The following is a 23772-nucleotide window of genomic DNA, read 5'->3' on the forward strand; positions in this document are numbered from 1 at the left end:
AAATTTAGACCTACATATTTAAAAGGTGTCTTCTCTTCGCTACTTTTCTAGTCGCTATCTTTATGCTCGATTAATTTGAAGAAAAATTTGAATGCGAAAGCAACAACAAAGTTATCGAGCAAGATTCGTAGCTAGTAGGGGTGGGATTATTTTCAAATAATATTCGAATAAACATTATTCGAATAAAACGAATAATACTATTCGTTTCAAATAATTCGAATAGTTCATTATTCGAATACTTTACTATTCGAATACCTTACTATTCGAATACCTCACTATATATTCATTTACATCAGGGAGAAAATGCTTTTAAAAATATAAAAATTACATTGGCCCTTCTCATGGTGCATGCACTTGTACATAAACCGATTAGTTGTCCGCTAATCTAAATAAATATTTACCAAAAATATTCGAATAGTGATGTATTCAAATAGTAAGGTATTCGAATAGTAAGGTATTCGAATAGTAAGGTATTCGAGTAGTAAGGTATTCGAATAGTGAGGTATTCGAATAGCATTATTCGAATAACCGAATAAAAAATTCGAATAAATATTATTCGAATTACGAATACCTCTCGAATAAAAGATTTTATTCTTCGAATAATTTTTATTCGAATAGTCCCACCCCTAGTAGCTAGTGGGTATGGTTTATAATTGACTATCTTATATACACATGTAATTTAAGGCAGCTCCAATCCCGCGTTGTCAATATATGCATTTTTACCAGTTGCTTCATCTATTCGACACTTGATGAGTTAATAGCTATATCCTTTTTTACACCCCCCTTTTAAAGAACACTAGGAAATTTTTGAATTACGTGGAAAGCAACCACACAAAATGTCCTTCTTGAGTTGATATAAGCGGTTTGAGTTGAAGGCGCATAACTATTTGCGATCTGATAAATAGCGTTGTAAAGTAAAAAAAAAACAACGATACTATTGTGAATGATCCGCTTTAAATTCCAGTTAAACGTTTAACTCCTGGATCCATACACAAAACCGAGGCGCATTCATATTAGGCAAGGATGATAGATTACCAGGTTTGCTATTTAGCATTGGTGAAAAAGAAAATTGTGAGGGGAACTCTGGTTCCACGTCACTTGGGGATTCAGCAGCCGAATTCTGCACGACCATTTCACACGTATGTATGTATTCCCACACTCGTCCAATCAGTCGTTGATAAGACGACAACGAAGTGTCATTGGTTGATTTAATTTTCCTTATATCACCAACACATTTTCAGTTTTTTGTTTGCAAACACACCTCAAGTGAAGTCAGTCCATCAGCTCATTCTGTCAAATTCGATCAGAGCCGAATAAAGGTTTGTTAAAGAGCTTACCTTTGAAATTTTTTCACCATGGCGTAATAGCTGATTTGTTTTTTTTTTCTTGCGATGTGGTGGTTTCTATGACAAAGTGATCTACTTTTTTGTTATTGTTTCGTTTGCTTGTTAACATTTTGATTTAAACTTTTACACTTAAACCAACAGATTGCTAAAACAAAATATGTAAAACAAAAAACACTTGCGAATTTGGGTTTAGTTCTACTAAAGGGTTTTCCAACAACAGGTGTTATTTTGAATAGCCCGCTATTTCGGTAGATGCCACTTTTGACGCTGTCATTTTTTGATATTTGACAAGTAGGGGAACGATACACGCTTAAACACGCTGCACAGACCTTTCGTACGCCCAAATGATCAGTTAATGCGATAAATCGAAGTTTTGGAGATATTCAACTCCGATTCCATGAATTCCCACGATGATTTCGGTTAATTTTTGATAAATTGACCGACAATTCCGATGGAGTTTTCAGTGATTACTGATTTTGGGCGGACCGTATGTTCATTGTCATTTATCATGTCATCTCTGAAACGTGTAAACAACTCATGAACTCTGGTACGGGATAGACAATCATCGCCATGAACTTTTTTCATCAATTTAAATGTTTCGGTAAACGTTTTATTGATTTTTAAACAAAATTTGCTATTAGCTCTTTGTTCGAAACTCATTTTTGTACCGATGACACAAAAATACTGAAACTTTAGACGCAATAACTTGCGAACCCGAACCGAATGTCACCAAGCTTTCACTGGAAGTCAGCTAGAGATGTAACTTCCAACGCACTAACTCACTAAAAAAAAGTGCGTGTAGCGTAGTACACATAACAGAAGTGAAACTTTCAAGGCAGACAAAGAAAGACGAAGAGACCCGAGAGAGAATCAAAGGGAGAGAGAGAGAAAAAATATATATCTAAATAAATTCACAGCATTTGCAGAGAATACAAATAGACAAAATTTACAAAAAACGGAGAAGGGTCGACCGGTGTAGGTAAACACCGGACACAAACCGTGGCTACAACGCACACTACTCAGAGCGTTTATCACCCGCACAAACGCAGCGCTTTCAGGACCGCAGCAACGGCACAAATTACCGCTAGGCAATACTAATAAATCCGACGCCGGAATGGATAGTACTTTATAGTACGCATAAGCATTAGCCAGGAAACGGAAATAAGCGTTAAAAAGTAGGCACCAAAAAACGCCAAAAAAAATTGGGACCAAAAAGCGCCCCAAACAGTAGGCATCAAGGAAATATAACGCCAAAAAGTAGGCACCAAAAATATATTTCTTACAAGTTTGCACCAACAAACAAGCGCCAAAAAGTAGGCAGTGTTATTTCTCACTAGAAATTAGCAACCACAAGGAAAAACTTATGAAAAATAGCCTAAAGTGTATCTAAGATATATAAAAGGTATAGCTCTCTCTCTCCTTTTCCTCTACGTTATATCTTTTTGCTCCCTCTCGGAACGAAAATGCCCAACACGTTGCATGGTCTTGAAATTTTGCTCTCCATTCTCGCTCGTCCATCGACGCCTAAGAAGTTTCACTACAAAAATTGTGCCATCAAAAAAATTTTCATGACGCCTGTCTTGCTTATTTTGGACTTCACCTTGTACTTCTTAATAATTTTTGTCTATAATATCATTAATGGTAATATCAGCTGCAAAGAGTTATTAAGCCAATTCCAAAGTCATATTTCTTTTTATAGTCTAAGAATTAATCATTTATTTAACCTTTATAATACCTTTCTAAGCATTTAATGAACCTCTTGTGGGATCTACGCGATTGTGTAACAATTATTGTAACGTCATTAGCTTCAATGATAATATTGTAAAATTTAAGTTTGACCTGTTTACCATATTTAATTAAGTGAATTACTCTGTAAGAACATGTTCTGTAGACTGAAATAAATAAATAAATAAATTGCTGCCTTCAGAGAAGAAATGGTGTTATGAGAATGCTTATTGGTTCCACGCTCAACTACGCCCCATACGTAGTACTCCAGTTAAGAAAAAAGCAAAAAGAAAAATAGTAGTTTCGGGAAGTTATATCCATATATGTATATGTTTGTCCTCAAATACCGTATGTACCCTGTATATACATATTCATTTATATTTTATGTTGTTAAACGCAACTTTTTTACTATTTTAGTATTATTGTCTTTGTTGACGTTTTTTCTCTACTAATAATCAGCTATGTATAATAGTCCTTGATCATTGAAGTATTTTGCAACCATCCTAGTCGAGAAAGATTGTCAACAGAAAAACTGTGAGGGAGTTTGGTAATGATACCTTTCAATATGCAGGCTCGCAGATAAAAGTAGTGAAACATTTTAAATCAGTTGGTAATGAGGCCTCACATGGACCATTGGACAACTTTTGCACCATTTTCAAGGATGTATATATATATATATATATGTTATTGGCGCGTACACCTTTTTTGGGTGTTTGACCGAGCTCCTCCTCCTATTTGTGGTATGCGTCTTGTATGGTATGTTGTTCCACAAATGGAGGGACCTAGAAAAATCTTTTTCTTAATTTTGGTCTTTCACCGAGATCCGAATCGACGTTCTCTATGTGAATTCCGAATGGTAATCACGCACCAACCCATTCGGCTACGGCGGCCGAAGGATATATTCATAAATTATAAATTTGTGGTAAGGAATGCGTTAAAATCTAATACCATTAAAGCTTGGACTTCTAAAAGTAAATGCGACGCAAATGGTTTATTTTCACATCAAAAAATACTCTTTAATTTGGTTAGAGAGGGCCAGTGAACATTGCACGAGACATTGTTGCCTGCGCTGTCACCTCAGTTAAGTTATTTTTCGAGCTAAAATTAACGAACATGCCGCTTTTTTGGTGTGCGTCTTGATGTCTTGCCACAAATGGAGGGATCTACAGTTTCAAGTCGCCTTCGAACGGCCGATGGTTTGTTTTATGAGGAGCTTTTTCATGGTGGAAATACATTCGGAGGTTTGGCATTGTCTGCCGAGGGGTGACCGCTATTAGATACAATTCTTTCTATCATTTTACTGTTTCATACATGGAGATTCGAACTTGTGCACCTCCGAATGGTACTCACGCATCAACCCACCGTATTGCTAAATATTACATGTTTTGAATTGCTATTTCTAGAGCGATGGCGCGGAAGATATCATACACCTTTTGCTCATTCATTAAAAGCCTGGGTCAATCCCTTTTCGGTCTTAATTGTAAATTATTGTTTCAACTCAGATTTGAAATGCATATAAAAATTTTATCTTATTGCAGTAAATTAAATAAAAATTATAAATTAAAAAATCATTGCTTAAAACTATTTTACATGTTAAGTCTGCTCAGTCTTACTGTCCGTATTTCGTGTTGAATTTTCGCGCATTTCAGGATCCGTTACTCGTCACTGCTGAGTGCATTGCTGGGAGGGAAAACCCCAGAGGCTGTTGGAACGGCAACGAATGTAACTGATACAATTGAAGGGGTAATGCAATCGGCTGTAGACGCGCCAACATGCGAAAACCGTGAGTGCTGGCCTGCGCTTGCATATCATTAGCAGCAGATTGCGTATCTTTTGATGAGCTGCTATCTTCAAGAGCCGCTCCGTCGTCTACATGTATTTGAAAAGGTAGTGATGTGGGCTCAAACCTTACAACAGCTGGTTTATTTTCTGAAGCGGAAGAGTCGAGATCAGCCGGCGCTGAAGTGGTAGGAATTTTAGAGACGAAATTATTCACTGGCGTCGGTTCGAAACGAACTAAAGATGGTGTGTTAATCGAGGAAGATTGTTTAAGATCGGTTGGCGTTGAGGTGGTAGGGTTCTTATAGCCGAAGTTATGCACCTGTTGCATTGTTTTAGAGAGGAAATTATTCACTGGCGTCGGTTCGAAACGAACTAAAGATGGTGTGTTAACCGAGGAAGATTGTTGAAGATCGGTTGGCGCTGAGGTGGTGGGGTTCTTATAGCCGAAGTTATGCACCTGTTGGTGGAGAAGTTCGGCGCGTATTGCTGCTGCGGCATGTTTCTGTTGTTGGAATTTAGCGTAATTGGCTCTTTGAATAGTGGGATAGCCAGAAAGGTCATGATGATGCTGCTCAAATTGTTTGTGTTCTTCAAAGTCGTGCTTTTTGTCCTCATGCTGCTCGTGTTCTTCCTCCTTGTGTTCTTGATGCTCGTGATGCTCATGGTGTTCGTACTTGTATGGTTCGTGAGGTGCATGTATGAAAATAGGCACCTTCTTTTCCACTTCTACTTTATAGGGTACTGGTATTTTCTTTTCTACCTCCACTCTGTAGGGTACGGGCACTTTCTTTTCAACTGGATATGGCACCGGCTTCTCTATGTGTACGGGTACTTTAACTTCAACAGGGTACGCCACGTGCTTAATGACCGGAAAAGGTTTTGGTACGTGTACTATTTTTTCGATTATTTTTTCCACAGGATATGGTTTAGGGATGTGCACCACTTTCTCTATAATTTTTTCTACTGGCACATGCACTTTCTTTTCTACGACTTTCTCGATTACTTTTTCTACGGGGTATGGTTTGGGCACATGCACAATTTTTTCAACAATTTTCTCAACGGGATATGGTACCTTCTTCTCTACCACCTTTTCAACGATTTTCTCCACCGGATATGGTACTTTTTTCTCGACGATTTTTTCCACCGGATACGGCTTTGGAATATGCACAACTTTTTCCACAGGTATATGAACAATTTTCTCGACAATTTTCTCCACCGGGTATGGTACTTTTTTCTCAACTATTTTTTCAACTATTTTTTCTACCGGATATGGTACTTTCTTCTCAATAATTTTCTCCACCGGATACGGTTTAGGCACATGCACCACTTTTTCCACTATCTTCTCCACTGGCACGTGTACAACCTTTTCCACAGGATATGGCTCCGGTACCTTCTTAATTATCTCTTTCACATGATTATGATGATGATGGTGATGGTGATGTTTCACTTTGATCTTCTCGTGATGGTGCTCTTCTTCTTCGTGTTCTTCGTGCATATGTTCATGATGTTCGGAGCCACTTATTTGTGGATCATCATAAGGCACTGCTGGTGGTTTGAGAAAGGCGTGCGTTGCAAACGACTCTGACGCTTGAGTTAGCGGTTCACTGTGCGTCTCCGAAGCCGAGTTAAATGCAGGTGAGGGTGAAAATATGGGCGATGGAACAAACTCAGAATTTTGCTCGGATGGCATTTTTCTCGGCGGTTCTACAACATGTTCGTGCGTTTCCTCATACGTATGCAAATCTCTAGCACCACTCTCCCTTTCGGCGCTATTTTGTTGACGATGTTGATGGTTGTGATGTTTCGATGGTGCATTCAACTTCTTTTTCTTGTTATGCGCCGGTTTCACCACATGTACGAAGTGACGAAATTTCTTTGCACCGCGTTTACCGCGCAACGTGCCACTATCCTTGCTGGCATTTGGTGGGGGCAATTGAATTTCTACGCGTTTCGATTCCTCTCCGCGCAAATCCGAGGCGCTACCACTCGCCTCCTGAATATCGCGTTCGGCATAGTTGTACTGATGTATGGCGTATTCGTGGATCTCATCGCGTGGCAGGCGGCGTGAATTCCTTTTGGCTTGGCTGCTTGCAAAGTAGCAAAGGAAAAAGAGCAGCAACAGCGGCAGACGTATGCGATGAAGCAGGTGTTGATGAGGCTATAATAAGGAAATGAAAACATCAATAATTGACTGCGTAAACATTCCGGACGGCCATAGCTACCATGGGCGGCTGCAAATACATGTTATCCTTGCGGAGGGAAGACCTTGCGAATGTGTTTAATCCAAAATCCAAAAGAGTATCGCTTAAAGTTTTTGTAGTTTTTATCTGTTTTTTGTTTAAAAACCTTCCATCTACGTCAAGTAGTTGACGCTTTGCCGACGATATACGAACTGTTTGACGTGTTGCATATACTTTCGATATTTATAACCAACGCTGAATTTTTCACTTTCAAAGTTATTCCATATAAAAGTAGAACAATTAATTCCAGGCGCCTCCTAACGTATACGTACAACTATATATATGATGCGCTTTACTTTCAATTGTTGGTGTACGCTTATGTGTATGTATGGAGTCAAGTTGCGCATTTCGATTCAAGTGCAAGGCAAATGCTACTGTCTGCAGGCTTTTCTACCTATGCCAATTATACATATACAATACATACATATATGTTAGTACGTACACATGCACAAATGCGCATACATGTGTGCATGCATAGATATGAATTAAAAATACATACACAGAAAGGTATTTTCAATTAATTACAAGTTGTTCAGTTGCGCTTGAGCCTGAGCTTCTCTCGCTTCAACTTACCTTTCAACATAATGTGCGTGTTTAAATAAGTTGTAGATTGATCCAATGTGTTATAGCATACATATGTATGAGACACTATCTACATATGTATGTAATACTACATTAACTCATACTGAAAATAATTCGAAGTCCTATTGAAAACTTAATATGGCCAGTCTTACATAACATTGGCTGTATATTACTACACAAATAAACATACACATATACATACATACATGGGTGTGCATACCAAAAGCCAATTGCATGTCTATCGACAACCAGGTACCAAACGCTTGGTTGCATCCTCATCGATACGCTTCCTCAACTTATGATATATTTTATAGAAGCATTTCCCACTTCAAAGCCCAACGTTTATCTATTTGTTTGTATTATTTTCAGCATTAGCTTAAGCGCACAATGTTAAGAAATTAGCACAAAACTGTTATAAATTGCCACTAATATGTTTATAAAAATTATATACCCGTGTATATGGATCTAAATATTACTGCTAATCACGTACATTTGCGTACAATTTTCACGGCTTTAGGGCACAATCTTCCTGTAAACAATTTTTAAATAGTATGTCCGCTCTATATTGCAAACACATCCCTGATTGAAGTGGAGTATGTATGCAGATAGTAGGAATGCTTTTATGTGGGTGCGATCAAGTAGGCGAAAAAATTCATACGTCTAAAAATTGGATTGAAAAATAACAGAAAAATATATTACATCGCGAAAGTAGTAAACAAATAATGTGCAAATTTTAAATCGTAACTCTGAATTTTTTTAATATACACATACATATGTTATAAATCACTAATTAATATCAGCCATTCCGAATTAAACGTAACATGCTTCTTTAACGCGGTCTTGGATTTCACTCAAATTTTCCATAGGACTAAATTCATACCTTAACTAACGGAAATGTACTTAACTTTTGAAAATTAAAAAGTAGAGCCTTTTTAAAAGATATTTTTAGGGAAAAGTGAGGAAGATAAACAAACTAAAATAAGACTTGACTTAGAACCTTTCCTATGATACCCCACTTATGCAATTCGGATCAAAAAGTTTTGACTAACAAACCATCTTAATACCTCTTGGTGGGGACTACCACTTACATACTTCTGCTTTTTTTCATAGCAGAAATATCTCCAAGTGTAGAAATACCTTATGAAGAAGCATCTACCGTTAGTACACAGTGCGGCCGATTCCCGAAAAGCTGGCCAAAACTCAAAAAATTAAGTAATTGATTCAAAATTTCTTACTCGGGGGTTGTCGGGGTCGCTGATTACGAATTTGATCTTAAAATTTTGAAAATCCACCCCCTTCTACCCCTATTGGCCACCCCCTCACGTGAAATAGCGTATATTCTAGAACATAATCACGATGCATGTAAATTTATATGTTTTCGGGGTCGCAAGGTAGCAAGTGGTAGCAGCTGAATCTTGTTTTATTCAGTAACCATTACTTTTTTGAGTAACCTTTAATAGGTTTCAAAGCAGCATATGACGGCGTTGTATTACTATACAGTTTGAAAACTCAAATTTTATAAAAAAAATTGCAAAAAATGTATCTACGTATTGCTGCAGCTAAAAATTTTGTGTAGAGGTATTGATATGTACTAAAGATTTCTCGTATTTTACTAACCTTCCGAAGATGATTCCATTTGGTTTTGTTCAATTTACTCCATTACAAAATCTTTCAAATGTGTACAACTTTCACTATTCATCGACAGTAATACGATGCTCAAACGAAGGCCACGTTGCGACTGAAAATACAGAAGATACTTAGGGTACAGGACGTTGCTATGAACGGTTTTCACTACTCAAGGCATTACTCTAGCCAACCCAAAGACAAAAAAACTCTATCTAGAAACTTTTTTTTTCGACTTTTGGCCAGCTTTTTGGGAATCGGCCGCACTGTGAGGCGGTACAAAACTGTAAGCCCCTCCATTTGTGGAACAACATTAAGATTCACACCACAAATCGGAGGAGGAGGTCGGCCAAATATCCAATACAAGCCAATTATATATATATATATATGTTAATGGGATTGATTAACGCAAAACTTGCAAATAGGGTAGAAAAAAAACGTTTTCACAGAATTCCAAACAGGCTTTAGAAGAAACTATTCAACTGTAGATAACATTTATAATCTTGCGTCTATTGTACATCTAAAGTTTCATGAAAATCAAAAAGTTTAGGCATATTTTGTTGATTTCAAGGCGGCGTTTGACAGGGTGCCGAGGAGACCGTTTATTTATATTATAATCTTCGACAGATGGTAATATCTAGTAAAATAACGAACCTGGTAGAAAATATCTACGAGAATAGTAGATCTGCAGTTTGGACCGGAAAAGAAGTATCCGATTATTTTGAAACCTGCACTGGTGTGAAACAAGGATGTCTGTTGTCACGACTATTTGGAAAGTGGACTATTGGTTGAGGGCATGAATATACGTCTTCTCCTTTATGCCGATGATATTGTTCTCCTGGCGGATAACCCCAAAGTCAAGCAATCCAAGATTAATAACCTGGAGAATTACTGCGCTGAATGAAATATGAAAGTAAACTCAAATAAATCGGAGATGATGGTTTTTAGAAGAGGTGGACGACTTTCACAGGCAGAAAAATGGTGGTACCAAGGTGAAGAAATTAAATTGGTGGCCGAATATAAATATCTTGGTGTCATTCTCATACCCAAAATGGCATTCGGTAAGCACTTAGAAGCCAGAAATACTTCAGCAAAAGCTAGTATTAATTACACATGGAACGATTTTTTACCGAAGCCATTAATTCATTAAAATCAAAATGGAAGCTGTTCCAAGCGGTATGCAGAGCGATACAATTCTACGCAGCGCAAGTTTGGGGGTATCCCTTATTCGATGAAGTAAATAAACTTTAACGTTACTTCATTAAAAGAATCCCCAAACTACCCGAGTTCACTCCGAATTATGCAATAACATCAGAAACTAATTTAGAAGATAGCCACATTTATTCTTTAGAACTACACAGGAAGTATATCTGGAAAACCATTTATAAATACAATTGCAACAGACTCCCATACTAACTAGCACAAGGCATCTTAAGTAAAAATGTGTTTTGGCTTAAGCATCTGAACGGCACCGCTATAGACTGGCAAGATAGCTGTGTGGAACTTCTTACCAAAATGAAAATAAAAGATCTCAACATGGCAAGGCAAAAAGTACAGTCAGGCGAGACGCGAGGTAATAAACATTTAGACTACTCAAAAAGGGAATCATACACATATTAAAGAAGATATGCGACTAGCTGACATTGCAACAATTTTCAAAGCAAGATGTAGTTTACTTTAGCTAAATGCAACCACCAATGGAAATACCCAGAAAATATGCACCCTCTGCAATTTAAACGAGGAAGAAGATATACAGCACTTCTTAGGAAGATGTTCTGTAGTGAAGGAGATCAGAACAAGATACTTAACCCAGTGAAGCTAAATGAAGCAGAAGTAATAGATATACTTAATGGCCATAATTGGAAAGGCTAACTTGCTTTATATACTTAGCCTTACGCTATAGAGAATTTCTTATTGTAGAGTTTAATTTTTGATTAATTTTTGAGCTGTGACAGATAATATTGTTATTGCCACAAATTTATTATTTCTTTCTTTGTGTATTTATATATTTAAATGAACTATTATATAAATTATTGAAATGTAAGATGCAATATTTATAAATAAATAAAAAATTACTACTACTACTACTATATGTATACATACATACCTATATGTATCTATGCAAAGCTAATACAGCTCTTCATTTTATCGTCTATGATATTCGTGTACTCATAAAACAGGGCAGGTATGATGAGCGATTTATAAAGCGTGCTCTTGTTTGTTGAAGCAGGAGGCTACTTATCCGTTGAGTAGAGTAGCACTTGTTAAAAATAAAGGCTCGGTGTTGACTGGTTTAATGTTGGCCCCGGATCCAAAGTAAACGAAGTGTTCTTCAAAATAATAAATCTCAGTAAAAAAACAGTGAAGTATGAGCCGATACGCTTCGTCTTGTATCATCCAACCTCAGTTCCTTTCGCTTCACTTCTTCACTCAGGGTAAAAAAAAAGCAGGAGCCCGACGCGGTCAATGAGTCTCAATGATCGACATAAGCCAGCAATTGTAGGCTGAGATAAGAAATCAGGACTGAGCGATTTAGTTTCATAGATTAAAGCACTTTTTTTCATCATTAGATTAAAGCAGTCAATCGATAATGAATTACTCTGTCTGATATTTCGCTTCATATCAAGCGGTTTAGAGAGGTAATTCCCAATTATGACAGACAATTACTGAAAGCCATTCCACATATCCGTATTATGCTGCCCAAATCGTCGATAAAGTAATGATGCAAACCCACTCTTTTTTCGCAGGCCTGTTTAAATACTTGGCGTATCGAGAGTATCGAGTTGATGGCAGATCTATCAGATCTAAATAGATCTTCACAAAATACAGTCACTTCATTCACAGTGGTGTAGTATTTTACACAAGGTGCTCGATACCTTTAGATCATTATATACCGAATTAAGAAGACTAATTCCGCGGTGATAGGCGTATTTAACGAGTCATGCACGTTCTACCAGTTGGTTTTGCGAGTTCAAGCTTGCGAGAAATATTGACACAATGACCACACCATCGTTTTCGGCACGCGGCAAAGTTTATTAGCCTTAGTTTTCTGAGCGAAAAGGTTGATAATACATAATCTATATTTCGACCAATCGGAAGCAGCTCTTAATAAAACATGTGCTTTTTAAAAATATGTGGTTAGTCTCTTCTAATATCAATATCTACCTACTGATAGAGCATTTGGTGTCAATTCCTATGTTAACCCTTAACTGGTCCGGCGTCGTCTGAGAGACTACGTATATAAACAAATCCTTTTTATTTGCTACTGGAACCACCTACATATGGGTCGCTCCGCCTATTTCTTCCCCTATTGGTCATTAAAAAATAGTCACATTTTTGTCGATTTTGTTCAGTTATACTCTAAGTTAGGAACGATTATATTTGTGCGGTAGTCTGTCAGACTACGCCGGACCCTTTACGTTACTTTAGTGCGTGTTTCAAATATAGTGAGTTATGGCTGGGCCATCTAAACGGGTGCGTTTGGGCGATTGTGATTATGAAGAAACTCTTTCTAAGTGGAATAACGAAGACACTGATAGTGGTAGTGATATAGACGATGTGTCGGACGACTATAACATTGAGTCAGAGCATGACACTAACTCGGAATTATCTGAATGTGAGGAGGACAATGACAGTGATGAAGTGGACTCAACGGAAAGTGAAAAGAAATATATATATGGCAAAAATCGGTATAGGTGGTGTACTTCAGAAGTTCATCCATCATCTAAAGTCCGAAAACATAACATTGTGATGAAAGTTCCCATACTGAAATCAAAGGCAAGGATGCTTGGTGAGTCTGCAGATCCGCTAGCTATTTGGGGCTTACTTTTTAGTGACAATATATTTGAACATATTATGCAGTGCACTAACAAAAAGCTAAATTCGATGAGTGAAAAATATTCTGCTGTTTCAAAACACCACCTATTTGCAACAGATGGAACTGGAAGGGACATATTCAGAGCAGTTCTTAGTAAGAAAAGATTTGCTGTCCTTTTGGCTGCGATAAGATTTGATAATCGAGAAGATAGAGAAGAACGCAAAAAGGATGACCCTGCTGCAGCTATATCCTTCGTGTTTAAAAGTTTTATAGAGAATTGCCAAAGTTTATATGGATTAGGGCAATCTGCTACTGTAGACGAAATGCTGGTGAGTTTCCGTGGGAGATGCCGCTTTAAGATGTACATGCCAAACAAGCCAGCAAAATATGGCCTTAAAATTCAGTGCTTAACAGACGCGAGAAACAGCTATCTTTATAATGCTTATATCTATTGCGGAAAGGACTCGGATGGTTTTGGTCTCAGTGACGAAGATAAGAAACTTTTAAAACCTACGCAAGCAGTATTACGCCTAGCAACGCCGCTCTTCAACAGCAATCGCAACATAACTGCTGATAACTGGTATTCTTCAATACAGTTAGTGGACGTCCTTCTAAAGAAAAATTTAACGTATGTAGGCACCCTAAAAAAAATAAACCCGAAATACCACAGACCTTCCTACCCAATCGCAAAAGAGCTGCTGGATCAACATTCTACGGATTTAGGGAGGAATGCACAATAATTTCCCACGTTGGAAAAGTTGGAAAAGCCACAATTCTGATATCTTCCATGCACGACAGAGAATACACTGACCAATTAACTAATAAACCAGAAATAATCACCTTTTATAACGAAAATAAAGGAGGAGTTGATTCCATTGACGAAAAGTGTTCAAAAAGTACATCCAGTCGTCGTAGTCGAAGGTGGCCATTGACAATCTTTTTCCGTGTCTTGGATATTTCTGTGGTAAATTCTTATATTCTTCATCAGTGTTACAAAAACAATCCAATAATAAAAGAAAAAAATGTTTTTGGAAAACAGCTAGCTATGCAATTGGTGGAAGATCATATGAAACGGCGCATAACAATGATGAATATGCCACGTGAAATACGAACCATGATTAGAAGGATACTTAGAGTTCCAGAAGAACAACCAACTAATGATGAAACAAATCTTATTCTCCAAAAACGTAAGATTTGCCATATATGTCCTAGCAACAAACGCAGGATGACCAAATACCTATGCGTTTATTGCAAGAATCCAGTCTGCTTAGGGTGCACAGATCCAATCTGCAAAAACTGTATCTCAAACTTGTGAACTTTGGGCCTTGCTGGATACAAAACCACCTTCAACTTTCCATATCTTTATGAGTTTTATGGTTATATAATGATTTACAAATCAATTCTTAAAAAAAAATAGTTAACTAGCTTGTTCTCACTTTTTTATGATTTTCGGAAAGAATAAGCATTTTTTGTAGATGTGTGGTACATTATTTCTTCTTGTGTTTATAATTTGTTAGACTTTGCCCCAATTGCATGTATTTTTACTAAATATAGTTCATTTGTGTTCATAATATCGATGTTTATTAAAAAATAATAATAACTTTATGTTGTGTTTTATTATTGAGCTTCAAAACGTACTCGTCTCACAGACTACGCCGGACCAGTTATGTTACTCATGGAGTACCGGACCAGTTAAGGGTTAATACTATTCTACCAAGGATGATAAACTACCAGGTTTGCTATTTAGCAAATTAGAAATTTTTTTTCAGAGAACCTACCGGCATGCAAAGGACTGCATGTAAAACTTGTCCCAGTGCTGCCCTGAATGTCCTTTTGCACTTACTTCGCATCGAATTTTACGTTATTTCCATCGCAGCTCAAAGTGCAATCAGGTTAAGGGAGATTGGCCTTTGGAGGCAATCTCTCAGGGGACTTGGTAGCATTTTCGGGCAGTTAACACCGTATTTCCCCGAACTTTGAACATATCTCTCTATTCGCAAACTAGAGCTTGAGCGTCGTGCTAGGGCGATCTTTCCAAATAGGCAGGATTGCATTGAGAGGAAAACCTGCACCGAAGCTTTTACGACTGTCTTCACTGACGGTTCCAAGATGAAATAGGGAGTCGGAGCAGGGGTTTTCTCTAAATGAGCCAATATATCTATCTTCTTTAAACTGCCGAATACTGCTAGTGTTTTTCAAGCAGAAGTCTTTGCGATCCTGCAGCGCCATGCAAAATGCTTAGGGAACGCGGGAACGTGGGAGATATTAACATTTTCGCCGCGATCAAGGCTCTGACGACGCCATGGTGCAGAACGGAACTAGCAAACTCCTGTAAGGAGGAGATCAAATCTCTTGGGTGTGCAGGTAACATTTCTCTGATCTGGATTCCAGGACATAGGAACATAGGAGGAAATGAAATTGCTGATGAGCTTGCCAGGAAGGGGATTGAATTGGCCTCAGAGACCTTCTACCCGGGTATCAGCATCCCCTTGCAATTGTTAAAGGGGAACTGCACAAATTATTTCTTAGGAAAACGCAGAAAAGATGGAGCTCTTCTTCATGTGCTATTTTGAAAACCCTTTAGCACAGTACAATGTACGGAAGATTCAGAAAGTCCTTTGGACTCCTCGCCAATTAATTTCCAAACTCGTAGCTGTGTTTACCGGTCACTGGACGATCGGCACACACGCGGAAAAGCTAGGGTTACTATTTCACGCCCATTGCATAAGCTGTGGGGATCTTTCAGAGAAGGGCATTTTCTCTGTAAATGTCCGGGTTTGGCAGCTGGACGATTAAGATCACTGAGTGTCCCTTTCTTCGACAGCCTGGGCCAGTGCGCCAACCTAAATCCCATCAATCTTCTCCATTATATCAAAAGCTCTGGCTCGCTGTAGATATCTGCCTGTTGGAGGTCTTACAATGCTATCAAAACGGCGCTTTAGTGCTACTTGAGGAGTGCCAGACTGGCACTTCAACCATGTCACCTACCTGCCTACCTACCTACCGACTTGCGTGAGGTATTATAAAAAAGATCTTCAGAAAATGTTTTCAAATAATGCTTCAAAAACAATATCCAAGAAAATTCCTACGATACCTTTGGGGGGACTGGCCGGTGAAAAATTATACCACCAAGATTTTTTTATGTAGTCTTGTGTTCCTTATAGCCTTTGCGTTCTCCAGGGCCTTGAGTGTAGCTTGACTGGCTCTAAAGACTCCAATTTGTTTCCCGCTCCATCTTCTCTTATCTCTTCATCTGGGAAAAATTTCCATTTGGAAAACACTTGCCATCAATGAATCGATAAATTTTTGACTTCTTCAAAAGAGTAAAAATGCTGATAAGCCAAAACATGTGCTCTCGATCGCAACTAATTATTGGTAGAAGGCGTAATCTGAAAAATACGGTGGATGATCATCTCTTTTGCGTCATGAGCCGAACGTTATCATGCTGGGGATAACTTTTTCGTGTTTCTCTTGATTTTCTAAAAATTACTGTTCACGAATTGCGCCTAAATTACAAAAAAAAAAAAACATTTCTGGTATCGCTCTAAATAAAAGACGGAGCATAAACACAAGTTTCTATGTCAGCCATTGATATCAGTAAATCGGGATCACACCTCTGAGTTATCGTAATCAATTAAGCAATAGTTTATTAACACTAGATTTACCAGCTATTTAAGTATACCTTTTTCTACCAAAACCAGTCAAAATGACTGGTGTATAAGAAAAATTGCTTATTGTGACTTCCAATCTTTATTCACTCCTAAAAAATACAAAAAAAGTTGAGCAATATTAGTTGTAATAGACAAATGAATTTATAGACATCGTCAAATAGCAAAATTCTTAATTGTTTACAGTTTGTCGGTCAGAATTTCTACATAAGTAGATTTTCATGTGTGTACACTCTCCGCATATATTTTTTTTGCATGTCTTACAAATATTTGTCGTCTGATTATTATTGCAATACTCTATTTGGCACCATTTGCGTACAGAAACCGCGACACTTGTAGTTGGAATATCATATTCGTGAAGTTTTTGCCGTGCAGGAAATTCTTTTACTAACATAAATACGTGCCCCCGACAGTCGGTTATACGTTACCGGAACGACCTAGATTTACTATATATCCGGTCAAGGACTGTCACTTCAGCGCACACCTCGTACATGTATGGGGAATATTTTTGCTGCTACAACAACAACAACAACTAATCTAAACAGATAGTCTACAGGTATGAGAATGTGAAATATTTTCTCCCGTTGTGTTTTTGTACAATATGTTCAGCTGTTTATTCCGGCTATATTATAAAACGATACAGTTTCAGGTAATTTCTTAGCAGCTTTATCAATTTTGATGTGTTTATGCTTTGTACTTAGTATAAGCACTTTTTTATTTGGTTTGCTTTTATAAACGGTTAGTGGATTGGTACAACAAGGTTGAGAAACGTGGAAGTTTTCGAAAATTCCTTTTTGCTTGCACGTATTGTTAGCAACGAAGTATTTTTAGATCTTAATTTTAACGCCCAAGGAATACTTTGGTATACGTTTCAAGAAGCTTCATTACGACAAACTCGCTTAGGAGGTTGGTGCATTTCGAGACTCGTCTTTTTCTAAATACGGTTAGCTACATTTTTATGCCAGCCATAAATGTATGCCAAATTTATGTGGTTTGTTTGGCATATACGAAGTAAATCTGTATCTCGCCTTCATTGGAAACAGTTGCTCATCCACGGCAATATGAGCTCCCGGTTTGAAGCAGTTTTGACTGTTTTCAATAACTTTGTCCCAAACTGCTGAAACTAGAACATCCGTCTGTTTGCAAACGTTGAGTCCTCTGATTTCTTTTGTCGAAACGAGTGTATCGCAGAATCTGAATAAAATCTCGTCTACACACAGAGCTGGAGAAAAATGATGGTCCCCTCTTGTTGTTCTACAAATATTGAAGCCTCAAAGTATTTCCTCCGGACGTCTCACATGCGAACAATATTGCAATAAATACCTTCAATTTTGCTTGCGGAATTGCCCAGTTTTTCCCCAAAACTCGAGAGGCTTCTAACTCAGTACAAATACTTGTATGTTCCAAATATGTAATAGGAACACATTAGCAACGGCTCAATGCCGATAACGAAACGAACGAAGCTATTTGGCGATATATTCCTTATGATTCCTCCGAAATCACACGTTTCTGCATAGAAACATGCACCAGTCATTTTGACTGGTACTGGTATAAATGTCAACAATAAAAATATCTTTGTTATTAATATATATAAGGTAACATTAAGTTCATAAAATGTATTCTCCACTTATAGCTACAAAAGTCATAGCATCATTTCGGAAAGCAAATGTTATATGTAAATAGTAGGAATTTTGAATTGAAATCGCACAACCAGTCAAAACGACTGCTCTGGTAAATCTCTCTTGGTTGGTTGGTTGGTTTAAGTGGTGATTCTTCCAGAATTCAACTAGCGCTTCCGCACCATTTTGTTGCCAAATCCGCGTTACCAACTTGTTTGCCAGTTATTTTCAGCATGACTATATCCAGTCTGTGCGGTTCAGGAACCTTATCAGGTTGTTGACATCTAAGCCAGACAGCTGTTCCAGACTCTCGAACAGCGGTTTACCCAGGGTTAACATTTTGTCCTTCCATAGGGCAGGGTGTTAAGCCCTAATCCCCAATAAAAATCATTGTTAGTTTTCTTGTTCTCTGACTAGTATTTTTATTTAATATTTTTTATTTAATATATTAAACAGTTTTGACGTGCATACAATATATAAGAAATATGTACTAGAATTTATTTGTTTTTATATGCAGTATTATAAATAATTTGAGCTTCTCTTCTAATAAGAATCTACATTAAAATTTAGGAGTACGAGTATGCAAAATAAATAAATGAGGCTGCACAGACAAACACTCAAGAAATGGACACAACAAATAATATAAGTAGATAATGGAAAACAGTGTACAAATGTAAGTTGTAAGGTATCTCCCGAAATTGTTACCAACATGCCAAGACCGAAGTGAGAACTCTAAATAGCGATGACGAGGTGCTCAAGCAGTTTTTCCAACTTCTAAAAATGCTTAATGTCGAAGAAAAACTAGTTATTAATGGAGGCAGTTTATTTTTCGAATTGAAAAGTATCCAGAAGTGTGGGAAAATAATTGAATCGCCTCTATTGAATATTTTAAACTCATCTGTAAAAACATATTAGAAGATATGGGCACCAACCTTTGCATTTCTCTAAGTACATTGATATTGTTGACTACTCCCGTAATTTTTATTTATTTATTTATTCATATTTTATTTATACTCATGTAACAAGATTCGAATGATCAAGTTGAAATGGATAAAAACATTTTTACAATGAACAATGGATGAAGGAAACATAAACTTCTTAGGTATTTTTCCATTTTCCAAGAATGATATGTCCAGGATTTTCAACAATCAAAAAGTAAGGGCATTGCTTTTGTTTATAGAGGGAGCAAAATATGATTCCGACGGAACTGATCTGCATATCGTCATTTGTAGATACACTCATAAAACTCGACTTACTTAGCGTAGTTGGGAGAAACTTACACAGAGGTGTCGTAAGTGTCGTATTGATTGTAAGTCGTAAACTTTAAATGACCACAAATATATTTAGAGGGTACGCAAGGTACCGTATATTATGAATTTTCACACAGATAAAAACAGTTGGCTGTAGTTTCAAGCACTCTAAATATTTATTTAACCGTTTTTAAACTGTTACGTTATAAGACAATGCGACGCTTGCGACACCTTGTGAAATATCAACTTCTAGCAGCGGTTGATGCAGTTAGAAAATGTTATTATTCATTTGTAGCTATTTAAACTTGCATATATATGAATTCCAATTTCTTAGGTATACACCTAATATGTACATAAGTAGTCATGTATGTATGTATATTTTGTATTGTATGACATGTATGTATGCATATTTGAATGTCTGTGTCATGACTATCTTTGAGGTTAGTACTTTTCCCTTGTTATGATTAATCTGTTATAAGTTCAGCCTATATTTTTTTCTAATATTGGCTTTTCTGCTTTCTCCGAAGCAAACAGTCGCTTGCTTGAATACAATTTGCATCTTTTTTTCAGTAAATGCTTTCACAAAAAATTCAATTCTTGTCTTATTTTATAATAAATTAAAAAAATATAATAATAAAAAGAGCACAACTGCATATAGTATATATCTTAAATGATTCTCAAGTGTCAGTTATAATACAAGAAAAATTGAAATGACTGAGTGGATGTGAAATTGCGAAAATTGAGCAGCTGTGTCTCAACTGAGTACTGAATAACACAATGGTTATACTTATATTCAGTTTGAAGAGAGTAAACGAAGGTTGATTCTACATACGAGTAGCTGTTCGTAAGGCTATACTACTTAGCTGATGGATAGTAATATAAGACAGTGTTTCCGGGCAATTGCCAATGTGATGCCTGCAGTTCAATTAATTGCAATAAAGTGCGACGGATGGCTGGTGCAGCGTCACTTGCATTCAAGAAAGCATCACGCACCAGCGACAACAACAACTCCAACTGTTGTGGCAGCTGTACTTCCATATCTTGACCGATGCAGGTGAGCACATAAAAAAGGCATTCGATCTGTAAAATAAAAATTTCACAAAATTTAGTACTTACCATACATATGTATAAATTTATAATAATTTATTAATAAATTTTCGAATAAGTGTGGATCAAAGCGAATCTATTCAAGGTGATAGCAGTAGTAAAAACTAGATTTACATGTATTTTGCGTTTGCTTTTGGATTTTAATAGGTACTTGATTATTTCCAATGGCTTGTAAAGAAAGAATGAATTGACAGATGGAAATGAAACTTCACATACGTTCATATGAAGAGTTTACCAACATGACAAACAAAAATTTAGGCCAGTAGCAAAGTCCTCTCTTATCGAACCGCAAAACTTATTGAACAACTTAGTACTGTTCGAGTAATGAGCATCGAAGAGGTTTGCGGGTACTCGTTACTCATTTGACCCGGCTATTCAGAGTACCTGCTCCGAACAGCAGATATTTTTTTATGAGACGTTTTTCATGGCAGAAATACACTCGGAGGTTTCCCATTAGCTACAGAGGAGCGACCGCTATGAGAAACCACTTTTTTTCATTCTGGTGTTTCACGGAGATTCGGACCTACATTTTCCGAATGGTAGTCACGCATCAACCCATTTAGCCGAATGACCGGCGACCGTTAAGTAATAGCTATACAATAATACAAAATACTTATTGGACATTTCATTGACATTTTTCTATGTTTTTTATTTGAAAACAGTTTTTATATCTCTAGAAAAGAACCATTATAAGTTCTCGATCTCGAACTGTTAAGATGTTAAAAGTAAAATGCCTAATGCTGCTTCACAAGGTCATTAACTCTCGTGAGCCCAAATGCCTTGTCGCACTAATTCAATTCACTAGATCGGCCCGATAACTCAACGTGCTTAGTATGAAATACAGTTGCCTTGTATCCGACGTCAGTTCTTCGTTTTTGCTGTTCGTCTTTGAAACGCTCTGCTAAAAAAGATCAAAAGCAGCGGAAGTACATTGCGCTTTAAAAATGAACTCCTACATTATTTTGCTTACTAAGTTGCCAATATGCACGTACACATACATATGCAAATAGATATGTAAGTTCTTCTAATGCTTCCTTGTTCTTCTCCTCCTACTTTCATCTTTTTACAGCCTAATATTTTCCCGTGCCAAAGCTTTTTCCCAAAAAACACCTCTATTTTTTATGTTATTTTTAAGCTTTTAGAATTAAGCTCAAACACTTTAAATAAGTTATGGTTGTGTGTTGACTAACAAATAAATATGTAAGTTAAAAGTTTTGACTCACTTACCTCAGATAGCGAGCGTACAGGTGGCATAACACAGTCTTCGCAGCATTTGGAGAGCAAAGTCAGCAGGACCAATGGCGGTGGTGCCCCTTCACATTGAGTACGCAGTTGCAACTGGCGACGTTTCAACTGGCAGAACATTTCGGTAAGGAAGGCCATGAAGGCGGTAAAGCGCAAACGGGAAGGTGATTTCATGCCTTGTATGGAGTACAGTAACTACAGTAGAGAACGTAAATAAATGTAAGGATATACATATTTACTAGATTTTTAAAATGAAGGAAGTTGTTAAATTTTTATAAGTCTCCAAATGATATGCAATAGAAAATTCTGCGACAACATTCTTACTACTTACTATCCTCAGTGAAATATTAAGTTAATTATTCTTTATTTATAATTAATTCTTATACAAGTCTACAATGGTCGTTTGAAAAGTCCGTGCAAAGTCAGATAGATGGTACTACTGACGCATATCGAGGTTATATTTAGTTAATAGTATATCTTGAAAGAGCATACACCAAGTTTCAGCCAGATCGGTCTGTTTCTATGTGTTTGGAATTCGTTTGAATCGAGGAAACCGAGGGATTTTCCTTTTTGATCACGGCAACGCATCAGCTCACACCTCAGCAGTTGTGGTCGCAATATTAATGGAAATAGGGTTTCAACTCGTTTTACATCACTCTGTTCTCCAGACTTGGCTCCCTCGGATCTCCCGGAATACTATTTGTTTTCTAATTTGAAGAGATGGATGGCGAGAAAAAGATTTTATCTAAACGAGGAGGTGATTGCAGAAACGAATCGCTATTTTTCAAGCTAAGACAAATCCTATTTTACGGAAGAGATCAACATACGAGAACAATGCAAAAGGAGACTATGTCGAAAAATAAAAAAGGTTAACCCCAAAAAATCAAGTAGTTTTTATTTTTGTACGGACTTTTAAAATGACTCCCGTCACATTTAAAATTCCCTTCTATACTACATTTGCGACAAAAATCACTTTTTTCCCGCGACTTTTTTAAAGTTAAATATGAACAAAATACGAAACTATGGTCTCTGTGTAGAAAATAAGGCTTTCAGTCGCTATAGCTGAGTAGGTTTGTGCTTGACTATCATTCGGTGTGTATGGGTACGCGAGCCACTGTGGACATGAAGAATCAAATGATTAAAAAAGTTGTTTCTAAGAGCGGTCGCTATGAAAACCATCTGCCGTTCGGAGTTGGCATTAAACCGTAGATTCCTCCATTCGCGGAATAACATCAAGATCTAGACATCAAACTGGAGAAAGGGTTCGGTAAATACCTATCGAGATATATATGTAAGGTGGCGCTGGAGTGAAAAAACGTATGGTCATGCCAGTCTATTAGTGCGACAAACTAAGTTCACCTTGGAGAGGACTGATTATATCGATGACTTTCAATAGAAATTTTGCCACTCTCTTTCTATCTCGGGAGGAATAGAGTAAGGGATTCTCACTAAATAACTTCGATACTACAGTCTACACAGATGGTTCAAAAAATGGAGTGTGGTGCTGGAGGTGGCTTAGAATAGAAAAAATTGTACACATTCGCAATACTTGCAGTGTCTTGCAGGCGGAAGTAATGGTAGTAGGGGAAGCTTGTAGGCTACTCACTGCAGACTTCTCCTTTAAGTGCAATATCGCTATTCTTTCGGATAGTCAAGTCAGGACTCATCTAGAACAACCCGTAAATTGGTGAAACAAAGTAGGAATAGCCTTACTACCTTGCGTGTAAGCCATAAAGTTACCTTAATCTGAGTCCCGGGACATCGGATC

At 37.3% G+C, this 23772-nt stretch overlaps 3 protein-coding genes across 6 annotated transcripts in view; 1 reads left to right on the forward strand and 2 right to left on the reverse strand.

Annotated features, from left to right (window-relative positions):
• Nucleotides 1-4678: 4678 nt before the first annotated feature.
• LOC129247976 (titin) lies at nt 4679-7146 on the reverse strand. Its single transcript, XM_054887365.1, has 2 exons — nt 7076-7146; nt 4679-7011 (listed from the first exon to the last, which is right to left on the reverse strand). The coding sequence occupies exons 1-2, from the start codon at nt 7094-7096 to the stop codon at nt 4717-4719; spliced, it is 2316 nt and encodes a 771-aa protein (XP_054743340.1). The 5' UTR covers nt 7097-7146; the 3' UTR covers nt 4679-4716.
• Nucleotides 7147-12751: 5605 nt separating this feature from the next.
• LOC129248738 (piggyBac transposable element-derived protein 4-like) lies at nt 12752-13855 on the forward strand. The gene has a single exon (XM_054888355.1). The coding sequence runs from the start codon at nt 12752-12754 to the stop codon at nt 13853-13855; it is 1104 nt and encodes a 367-aa protein (XP_054744330.1).
• Nucleotides 13856-19583: 5728 nt separating this feature from the next.
• LOC129246796 (uncharacterized) overlaps nt 19584-23772 on the reverse strand; it is a 37981-nt gene continuing 33792 nt past the window's right edge. For all 4 annotated transcript variants that reach the window (XM_054885406.1, XM_054885407.1, XM_054885405.1 and 1 more), the window contains 2 exons: nt 21987-22199; nt 19584-20732 (listed from right to left, as the gene is read on the reverse strand). In XM_054885406.1, the coding sequence (XP_054741381.1) occupies nt 20508-20732; nt 21987-22199 (438 nt within the window). In that variant the 3' untranslated portion in view covers nt 19584-20507. The remainder of the gene's footprint in view (nt 20733-21986; nt 22200-23772) is intronic.

The sequence above is a fragment of the Anastrepha obliqua genome, chromosome 5 (assembly GCF_027943255.1).
Source record: "Anastrepha obliqua isolate idAnaObli1 chromosome 5, idAnaObli1_1.0, whole genome shotgun sequence".
In the NCBI taxonomy this organism is placed as follows: Eukaryota; Metazoa; Arthropoda; class Insecta; order Diptera; family Tephritidae; genus Anastrepha; species Anastrepha obliqua.